This window comes from Dipodomys merriami, unplaced genomic scaffold, assembly GCF_024711535.1.
Source record: "Dipodomys merriami isolate MVZ:Mamm:240054 unplaced genomic scaffold, mDipMer1.0.p SCAF_90, whole genome shotgun sequence".
Classification (NCBI taxonomy): Eukaryota; Metazoa; Chordata; class Mammalia; order Rodentia; family Heteromyidae; genus Dipodomys; species Dipodomys merriami.
The window spans coordinates 1,050,001-1,061,238 of NW_027206513.1; the positions used below are offsets into that span (position 1 = coordinate 1,050,001).

General features: G+C 48.8%; 1 protein-coding gene across 1 annotated transcript in view; it reads right to left on the reverse strand.

The window, feature by feature from the left end:
- Positions 1–10,744, reverse strand: part of Mall (mal, T cell differentiation protein like) — a 27,689-nt gene extending 16,945 nt beyond the window's left edge. Inside the window, exon 1 of the mRNA XM_070013259.1 lies at positions 10,594–10,744. Within this exon, the coding sequence (XP_069869360.1) occupies positions 10,594–10,701 (108 nt within the window). The 5' untranslated portion in view covers positions 10,702–10,744. The remainder of the gene's footprint in view (positions 1–10,593) is intronic.
- Positions 10,745–11,238: the final 494 nt, after the last annotated feature.

Genomic DNA, 11,238 nt, shown 5'->3' on the forward strand with positions numbered 1-11,238 from the left:
GTGACTGAATTCACCACTCTTAATTCTCGGTTTGTGTCTGGGAGGGGTATTCAGTGGCATTAAGCACATTCTCAGCTCCATCTTGCAGAACAGAAAGTCCCTTCCTTCCAAAGAACAACTCCCCTTTCCTTCTCCAGACTCTGGCAACCCTACTCCATTTTCTGTTGCTATAAAGTCGACTACTCTAGGAATCTCCTATACATGAAATCAGGTGATAGCTGTCCTTCTTGAGGGACTGATAGCATTTAGCATTTATGCCTTCAGATTCCATCGATGTCGTAGGATACATCAAAAGTTCCTTCAGTTTGAAGGCGAAATAATGTTCCACTGTACATGCACATACACATTTCCCCAAATTAAAGGGGTACAGTTGGTGATATTTTGGCTTTACATAGTGCAGAGCTATAAGCATTTAGCAGAACTTACATTCCAGTTCTGTATCTCGAACTTTTCTTAGGGGCAGGGCTATGTGATGTGACAGGTCCATCCCATGGTGCCAGGCTGCAGCATTGAGATGAAGCTCCAGGCAGTCATGAGATCCAGAGAGAAAGTAACAGCTGTTGCAGTGTGCCTGTCCAGGTGCTAAGCTAGGATGTACCTTGGACTGTGTGCTCAGGGCATTTTCCAATTCACAGTTTCACCTTCACTGTGGTTGTCAGGACTTAGTCACCAGGCATCTGTCCTATATTCTACTTAGCATTCATCTGGCTGGGACACTTGGGTTGCTTCCACCTTTTGGCAATTGTGTATAATGGATCTCCCATGTTTTGAGATTACAGGTCTGTGCCACCATGCCCAGCTCTTAGCTCTTATTATTCATAGCAGTTCTGTAAAGTCTACATGAACACAGAATTAGCAGACGCTGAACTAATGGTGGTAGAGGAAACAAGGTTAGGCACCTACAAGTCTCTGCTCACAAGTTATTTGCCACCTAATCATTACATAATCTTGATTTATGTGTGTTGGTATTTAAAGACACCTTATCTAAAATATACTGTTGATTTCTTAACACAAAGCACATGGCCAGAGGTACTGTGACTCCAGTCCAAACGAAGCTTATCATACACATCTATTTTTCTGCATCAGGTACATCTCAGCTTTCTTACACAGACTTTACTGAAGCACAGGGCCTTTTAAAATCACTCACAGATAGCTTAGCACCAGTGGCTCACGCCTATAATCTTAGCTACTCAGAAGGCTGAGATCTGAGGATCATGGTCTGAAACAGTAGAAAAGTCCATGAGACACTTATCTCTCATTAGCCACCAAAAAAACTAGAAATAGAGGCATGGGTCAAGTGATAGAGCACTAACACTGAACAGAAAAAGCTAAGGAACAGCATCCAGGCCCTGAGTTCAAGTGCACACCCATACACAGAACAGCAAAATATGAACAGCATGGCACTCAGCAATGATGACAGAGCCATCTGTTTGCAGAATGAGAGCTGGATGAGGAAAGCAGAGCTTTGTGTGGCTGTATCTCAACCAGGAGCAGGCACGTCAGGCAACTCAAGGTTTTTGCCACTCTGCAAGCCCACCATTGGCTGCCAACAGCACCCAAGTCTTCACTGGATGACAAATAAATTGTGGCCAGAATATGAATGCAGGAACCATGACGATCCACTGTACTTTCAATACGCTAATTAGATTCCAACTAGTGATAGGACCATATTTCCATAGTTGGGTCCCAGGGCAGGGCTGGGGGTTGTGGAGGTCCCCAGCTGTTTCCTGTTATATATAAGGCTATAGCAAATAGCCAACTCTGACAATAAGGACAATTCTTCCCTTCCTTCCTTCCTTCCTTCCTTCCTTCCTTCCTTCCTTCCTTCCTTCCTTCCTTCCCTCCTTCCTTCCTTCCTTCCTGCTTTCACTTGCCTGCCTCCCTCCCTCCCTCCCTCCCTCCCTCCCTCTCTCCCTCTCTCTCTCTCTCTCTCTCTCTCTCTCTCTCTCTCTCTCTCTCTCTCTCTCTCTCTCTCTCTCTCTCTCTCTCACTTTTTGCTGGTTTATTGCAGATATGAGTTTCTCAGACACTCAGATTTTTTTCTGTTCTGGCTGATCCTCATATCTCAGCCTCCTGAGTAGCTCGGATTACAGGCACAAGCCACCAGTGTCCAGCAAGATAATTCTCTTGTGTTACGTGCTTTCCTCGGGATCTATTCCCTAGCTAAGTTTGCTGGTAGGAGGTGTCGGCAGGGAGATGGTATAGGGTATCTCCCAGCATCCACTATGCTCAGCAGTTCTGTAACTGGGGACAAGATGTGAAGGGATTGCTAAGATTTCCTGGTTCCTAAAGAGATGCAGGATGTGATGGTTCCTTTTATTTTCTTTTGCCCTGGCCATTCCTCTGTGTGTATGAAGCCTGGAGCCATGGACAGAGGAGGAAAGAAATGGAAGAGTAAGTCCCCAAGGATGCACTGGCTGATGAACAATCAGCTTACTGAACTCCAGACTTCCCAGGACATGAAGCAATCCATTTCTTTCCTGTTAACTCCTGTGTCTTTCAGCCAGCAGCAGTAACAGCCCTTGACAGAGCATATCTGAGGATCGCCTGGGATACGAAGCTATCCATGCCTCTCTTCTCCACTTGGATCACTCCATTAGCTGCCATGATTACCAGGCCAAACTTGAACCATAGCCTCTAGGCTCAGGGCTTGCCCAGAAAGGAGCACTGGGAACACCACCAGGTTCCTAATCCTCTGCCAGTGCCTCCTACAACACTCTGAGTCATGAGTCCATGAAACTGTCTTGACAATGAGCATTAAGAAACGAAACATAGCTGGGTGCTTGTGGCAAATGCCTGTAATTCTAGCTACTCAGGAAGCTGAGATCTGAGGACCATCATACCAAGCTAGTCAAGGCAAGAAGGTCTATGACAATCTTCAATTAAGCATCAAAAAGCCAGAAGTGAAGGTGAGACTCCAGTGCTAGAATGACAGCCTTGAGCAAAAACACTAAAAGAAAATGCCTAGACTCTAAATTTAATCCTCATTCTTGGGCATGGGAGAGTGGGAGAGGAAAAGGGGGAAGATGAAGAGGAGGAAGAGGAGGAGGTAAGGAGGGAGCGGAAGAGAGAGAGAGAGAGAGAGAGAGAGAGAGAGAGAGAGAGAGAGAGAGAGAGAGAAAGAGAGAGAGAGAGACTAAACAGACTAGAATAATAGGGGTGTTTCCTGAGTTTTCTCTCTCTGTGTCACATACATACATGTATATGTATATATATATATATATATATATATATATATGCATGCATGCAAGTGCTCTCTCTTTCTCTCTCTCTCTCTCTCACACACACACAGTATCAGGTTGTGCATACCTGTATATACCTGTATATATATGCATGCAAGTGCTCTCTCTCTCTCTCTCTCTCTCTCTCTCTCACACACACACACACACACACACACACACACACACACAATGAGGTTTCAATGGAAATATATTTCTTTTTTGTGGATCACAGTGCTCTGGCATGCCTCCCTACCCCGTGCCTAGAGCCTCAGGTATGCCTCCCCTCCTGCCCTGTCCAGCCCAGCCTGGACTTCCTTTGTAGCCATGATCCTGTGGTCAGGTGCCCCCAGTGGCTGCCTTAACTGGGTCTGAGTGGGCAGTGTGAGTCACCCAGAAGAAGGGAAAGGCTGCTGTGGGGCAGGGCCTGTCCCACATCTGCAGGAGTGTAACTCAATGAAGGCTTCTCAGTTCAAATGGTACAGCTGGAGACCAGGTGGCCCAGGCGGGTGGTTCCAGCCTCTTGGTCCATGGAAGCAAGTGCTCCTTGCTACAGGCCTCCAGTAGGTGTCTCTGAAGCTCCAGTGGCCACAGGGTACTGTTTAGAGCCCACAGGAGGTTCAGTACCAGCTGAGTAGCCTTGTGAAGCTTGGAGGGAGATGGCGGGGAGCCTTATATTTTCTTTATACCGGGGAGGAAGTGACTTTGGGATTAAGGAACTTCCCCTAGAGCCTAAATCCAGCCCCCCCCCACACACAAAGAGGACCCCCAAATAATTAGCATTATATGAAAATCCCATGCTCCCTAATTGGACCCAGGACACTTCCAAACACTGAGTCACTGTGTCCTGACTCATGGAAGGAGAATTTTCTCTCTGTGGCTTTATGGGTAGCAGGAAGTTGCTGCCCCAGTAGGTCTCTCCTGTGAGGGCTAGGTCTGATTCCATCCAGTCCAGGAACAATAGGGCTGGCTGAAGTTCCGTAGGTGAACAAGTCATATAAGGGCCATATAAGTGCTCTAGGGACCTGGCAGCATGCCCAGGAAACTAAACGTTGGAACCAAGGTTCCCTGAGTAGTCAGTCTGGAGTTCTGTCCCTGTACTTCCACTCTCCTCCCAGGGATTTCCTGTCCTGGGGCCACACCCTCCCATTCACAACCTGACTGGTATGAGTTTTATGGACTGAACAGCACAGATTTACAATGTAACATAAAACAGAATAACAAATACATTCTTACCCCTCCAAAGTCTAAAGGGCTTTTTCTTCTTGATTCTTTAAAAGAAATAAGAAGATTACCTATTAAGCATTTTTGGAGGCAATGTTTGGACCCCTTCCTCAAATGTGAATTCTTTAGAAATCTAGGACATGGAGAAAAGATGTAAAGGAGCAGGATAAATGTACCCCACTCCTCCCAGGGACCTCATCCAAGAGTTTCACTCTTGCCCAGGCCTCATATTCTAGCCTCCTGTTTCACTCTCGCTCTTTTGTTTGTATTGTTTCTGTGCTAGTATTAGGGCTTGAATTTAAAGGCCTTGTCCCTGTCTCTTAGCTATTTTCACTCAAGGCTAGTGCTATACCGCTTGAATCACAGCTCTACTTTCCACTTTTGTGCCAGTTAATGAGAGATAAGAGTCTCATGGGCATTCCTGTTTGAGCTGGTGTTGAACCCGAATCATCAGATCTCAGCCTTCTGAGTCGCTAGGATGACAGGTAAGAGCTGCAAGCACTTGGCTTCCACTCTTCCTCTTTGACTTCTGTCACATTGACTAACTTTATGTCCCTTTACATTGCCCAGAAAATCTCCAGCTGAACTCTGGACTTGAGCCCTGGTGAGGCCCCTCCTCTTTCTCTTAGGCATTCATAAACTTTTAGTGACAGTGGCCTTGTCCCTGCCGTTCACGGGCTAGCAGCTCATTTAGTCTCAATTTAGTCTCAGTTTGGCTCCAGCCCAAACTGAGATGACCAGATGCCTAGATAGCACAGATCTCCTAATCAATATCACCTTCTTTAGGAAGCCATCTTGACTACCAAGCTCTGGTACATTTTTAGTGACCTTCCTTACATTATTCTCCACTTTTCATTGTTTCTCTTCACATCTCCTCCTGGACTTTAGAGTTTCTGGAGGCAGAGCTGGGGCCCTGAGGTCTTGAGTTGGCTGCATATAGCACAGAGAATGGCATAAAGCAGAACCAACTGGATGGCCAACTGGAGAAAGAAGATGGAAGGCAGGTTGCTAGACGCATCACTCATTAGCTTCCTGGGCCTGATTTCCACACAGGTGGCACCACTTGACACTTTTTGGGTCAGCCACTGTGACCAAGCCACAGACTGGCATTTCTGCCAGGGGCCTGGACCAACAGGGGCAGATGCCCATTGCTTCATTCCTATCCACTTCCAGATTCACTACCTCCCAGGGCCTAAAAGTTCTGCTAGTAGTGCCTGTGTGGAGTGGGTAGGAATCTTCCCTTCAGAGAGCAGGCAAGATTCCCCAGAGAATTCCCCGCCCCCTTTCTGCCTCTTCTCCATTTCCTTTCTACAACCCTCCTCATCTTGGGACACCCTACCACCCTGGCACAAAAATGTGTGATCAGAATGGGTGATGTGTAAGTAAATACCCCTCCCCCCATCTCCACCCCAGCACTACCTGGGCAGAGAGAGGATCAAGGAGGGTGGGGCTTGGGGACTATGATCAGGGCAGAGGTCGAAAAGACAGGCTTAAAGAATCCTGCCAAGGCAGGGGCTGAGATAGGCTTCTCAGAAATAGGTCAGAAGGTTCTAGAGCCCCAAATATATGATTTCAGGCCCCTCTGGACAGGGAGCCCTGAGGTTCTCCTCTGGGGCCCAGCTGGTGGTGTGGAGGCCCAGGCTGTGGGAAGTATTGTTTGAAGGAGTCGTTGCTTATGGGAAATGAAAATGAAAGTTTCACTTTTCTGCTTGTGCTGGCTTTGAGTGGAATGAAGATCCTCAGATCTCAGTCTCCTGAGCAGCTAGGATTACAGGTGTGAGCCACCAGTAAAAATCTAACATGTGTCCTGGTGCAAAGGTTAAAAGTTAGAAGATGTCTTGAACTTATTCATGAAGAGCTTTGTTGGGGCTAGTCACAGATGTGAGCTCCCTTCTACCTCCTTGCAGCTTGCCATGAAGCCTAGGAATCCATGTCTCCCAGGCCAGTCACCGTGGTGACTCCAGCCACTCAGCAAAGCTGGCTGGCTCTGAAGAGTGAAGCATGGCTGGTTGACGTACCACCCCAGGCTCAGCCCAGCACTGGCACTAACTGGTGCCAGAGAGAAAATAAATAGATGTCTGTTCTTGCCTTAAGATTCATTGAGTCAAGGATGTCTCACAGTTGGAGACCATTTTCAAATTAATAGTTTTAAATGAGAAATCCAAATAAAAGAGAACCTTGACTGAAACATCAATGTTATTCTTAAAAGCTTATGCCTCGCTGGAGCATGCAAAATGCAAAAACGATTTTCTAGCTACCCTGGAAAAGAGTTGTCAGTTTCTTAATAAAAACTAAGTAGACACCCATTCCACTCAGGAATTTTCTCCATAAAAGTAAAAATTACACCCCTACAAGCAGTCTGTACAGAAATGCTCACAGCAGCTTTATTTGGAACAGCTAAGAACTGGGAACATCCAATAGATGACTGGTTAGATTATGCTAAATCTGTACCATGGAATATTATGAGCAATAAAAAGGAATGGACTATTGACACAAGTGATGGTTTGGATGGACTTTAAGAACATGATGCTGAATAGAAGCCAGTCCCCAAAGTCTCATACTGCAGGATTCCATTTATTTATGTAACTTTCTTGAAATAAGTAAGGAATTACAGTTGTTCAATATTTATAGGGGTCCACTGAGAATGGAGGGAACAGGCGTAGGAAGGGGTTGGGACTCCAAAAGTGTAGCTAGAGGGGCTCTTGGTGGTGGTTATGCAAATCTACAAAGGTAAGACCACAATGAAAATATAGAGACCTGTCTGACTCTTGCCAGTTTCTTGGTTTTGTTACTGTGTTCTAGTTAGGAAAGCTATCACCATTGTGGAAGCTCAGGGAAGGTACAACGGACCTCCCCAAACATTAACTAACTCTATCATTATCACAGGATAAAACATTTAAGACTGTGACCTGGCACTGGTGGCTCATACCTATAATCCTACCTACTCAGGAGGCCGAGATCTGAGAATCACAGTTCAGGGCTAACCCAGGCAGAAATATCTATGAGACTCATCTCCAATAAACTACCAAATAGATGGAGGCGGAGTTCTGGTGCAAATGGCAGAGTTCTAGCCTTGAGCAAAAGAAACTCAAGGACAGAATACAGGCCCTGAATTCAAGCCTCATTTCTAGCGCGTGCGCGAGCACACACACACACACACACACACACTTTTAAAACTGTGAGTCTTCATGTGGAAGACTTGAAAGTTAAGAATGGGAAACCATAGTTCTCCTTGGAGTCTAAGCCACCCTGGTCTGCCATCCTCAAGAAACACAAAGAGCCAGAAGCTGGCTTGTCTTTCCTCCTTCCCTCCGTGAGGTAGCTTGTGCCTTAGGGAAGCTGTGGGAAAAGTACCACCTCTTTGGGTCTGATCTGTTCTCAGATTGGTTTGGCCCTGCAGGGGACACAACACATAAGCATTACTTATGAATTAAAAAAATAGGTTGCAGCTGGGCACTGATGGTTCATGCCTGAAATCCTAGCTACTCAGGAGCCTGAGATCTGAGGATCATGGTTTGAAGCCAGCCGAGGCAGGAAAGTCCATAAGACTTATCTCCAATTAACTACAAAAAGCTGGAAATGGAGCTGTGACTGAAAGTGATAGAGTGCTAGCCTTGACCACAAAAGCTCAATGACAGTGCCTATCCTTGAGTTCAAGACCCAGGAATGTCACACACACACACACACACACACACACACACACACACACACACACACACACACACACACACACACACACACACACACACACACACACACACCACAACACAAGGTTGCAACATGGAGACATTGGACAAGACCAGTTGCAGGGTCACTCTACAAAGTAACTGCTTAGTGCTCTTTTTTTTTCTTCTTCTTCTTTTTGGTACTCAGGGCTTCATATTCTTGCTTGGCTTTTGGGCTCATGGCTGGCATTCTTCAGTTGAGCCATACCTCCACTTCAGCTTTTTGCTGGTTAATTGGAGATAAGTCTCATAAACTTTCCTCTCCAGGTTGGCTTTGAACTGCGATCCTTACATCCCAGACTTCTGAGTAGCTAGGGTTACAGGAGTGGACCACTGGCACTGCCTATAGTGCATTTTCTACAGGGCTGGGAAACACGTGGAAGGCACTTGAGATCACTTGGTACTTGCAGGACAGACACAGAGTCCTCTCCTTGGTTGCCTCAGGCTGTCTGCCTGCACTGAGAATTTTGCATGGCTCAAGAATGATGCTATAAATATCCAAATGGCCCTGCGTAGGAAAAAGGTTTCCATCCCAGGGGTCAAGACCAAGAAGGAGGTTCCAGGTTAAAGGAGATGAGGAAGATAGGACAATGAAATGTAACGTGGATTCAAGCCAGGATCCTGGACCACAAAAAGGATATTAGTTGGGGGGAAATGAGCAAAGTCTGAATACAATACTCAATAGCACAGTATTCAGGTTAATTTCCTGATTTAGAGAGCTATACTCTGGAAGCTGAGGATACTATAGGAAGCTGAGTGATAGATCTTTCTGTACTATTACGGTAGCTTTATGATGCACCTAAAATAAAGTAAAAATAAAAGTTAAAAATGAAGATAATTGGCCCAAAGGTAAGTTTTCCATTTCTGCCAAATACTTAAGTCCAGGAGTTCACAGAAGCAAGCACTTCCTCCCTAGAGTCCTGTTAGTAGGAGCAGTGAGCACACGATGGTGACTCCTTGCACAATGCTTTCCTTTGTGGGTGCTCTGATTCGGAAGCTCCATCTTTGCACCCTCTTGCCTTGTGTCCTCTCCTGGCCTTTGGTCTCTTCTTTATCTGCATCCCAGTCTGAGATACAGCCTGTCTTCTGGGTCTAAGTCCCTGGGACAGGCCTGAGTCCCTCCCTCATCTGCCAAGGACAGATTGTTTCTCCTGGCTGGTGCCATGTCCAACTGGAATGGAAACACTCCTATTTCTCCCTGGGACAAGACACAGACTCCCCGGGACTCCTTTCTACCATTGGTTTGTTTGACAGACAAAAAGCATATGTAGAACAAAACAAGTGGTAGAACCTGGGCATTGCCCATAATCCTAATTACTCAGGAGAATGAGATCTGAGGATGGAGGTTCAAAGCCAGCCCAGGCAGGGAAGTCCATTATCTCTAATAAACCAGCAAAAATAGATCCAGCAGAAGTGGATTTGCAGCTCACGTGGTGGAGTGCTAGCCTTGAGCAAAACTGCTGTGGGACAGAACCTAGACCCTGAGTTCAAACCTCCAGGACGGACACACACACACACACACACACACAAAGTAAGTGGTAGAGAGAATTCCAACTGTGGCAGTCCAAGTGTGTGTCTCCAGGTAAGAGACACACCCAGGTTCTGGCACACAGAATGTGTAAGAGTACCAAGATGTCATCAGTCTGGCACAATGCCAACGTGGTTTCTGGGGAGGGGCAGCGGCCCTGGGCAGAAACTTCCCTTTTGGGTGGAGTTTCAACCAGAGCCACCTCCACGCTGGACCCACCCAGCCTTGCTTTCCTTTCCAGTGGGTATTGGTGGCCTCCCTAAACTCACTCTGTTGAGGGCCACCTTCCAAGCAGATACTGAGAGTAACAAGTGCTGGCCAGGGCACTGGTGCCTTCCTTTTCCTGCCTGTCCTGAGCAGCACTCTCAAATCCCAGGAGGGAGGGAAAACTCCTCCTACCCCCCCCCAAAAAAACCTAGACATCCCCGAAGCAACCTGGGGAGAACAAAATACACTGGTGTGTCCCCTCCCTCGGGAAGGGGGGACGGCAGCCGCTCTGAAACACGGGGTGCGCCGCCCAAACAGTCCCTGCATGGTCGATGCCTCCCGTTTGTCTACAGGGTGTCCCTGTCACTGGACACAAGTTCCTGGGAAAGCAGAGTGTCCCTGAAGGTGGATTCAAGGTACCTGCTGTCAGGGGCTACCGAAGCCCTCTGCGGAGTCAAAGTTCGAAATCAGCTGAGGTTACAATTTAGAAAACACTGGAAAACCTCTCCGAAGGTATCCAAGGGGCCCGCGGGTGGCGACTCCCCCTGGGGGGGGGGTCACCGCAGGGGCCCAGGGGGGCGATGGACGACCCGGCGCGCCGCCCTGTGGCCTCCCACCCGGGGCTCGCAGCGCCGTCCTCCCATCGCTCCCCCCTCCCGGCCCGCCCTCCCCGGCAGGTGGCCGCACTCACCAGCTCGGGCAGCTGGAAGGCGAAGGGGATGGTGAGGAAGAAGGCGACCCCCGAGGGCACGTCGGGAGGGGCATAGGTGGTGGCGGGCGGTGGGTCCCGGGAGGCCATGCTGCGTCGCCCGCTCGCCTCTCCGCGCCCGGCTCGCCTGGGCTCCGCTCGCTCGGGCGCAGCCTCAAATATCACCTCCCGCGCGACACACCCATCGGACCGACGTCGCCTAGGAGGGGGGGAAACCGTGCCCGCCGAGCAGGTCCTTCCGCTCCGCAGCCCGCAGCTCCCCCGGCCGGAGGGGCGGCGGGCGCCCGGGCGGGGCGGGGTCCGCAGGCCAGGGGCCAAGACTTTGATTCCTCGGGAACTTCAGCGCCGCCGCGGCCGCTCGGCGAGGCCGTGCGCACAGAGCCCAGGTGGGCGACCGAGGCCCCGCCGGCCCGGTACACATCGCCCTGGTACTACTGCGCATCGCCGCCCCAACGTGGCCACGTCAAACCAGGGGCACACAGCGGATCCAAGGATGGGTCTTCTGTCTCTGTCTCTGTCTGTCTGTCTGTCTGTCTGTCTGTCTGTCTGTCCTCTGCTTCCGGCTGGGTCCCTCCCTCTCCACCCTTGGGGACAGCCCTCCGCTTCCAACCCCGGGGAGAGGAGCGC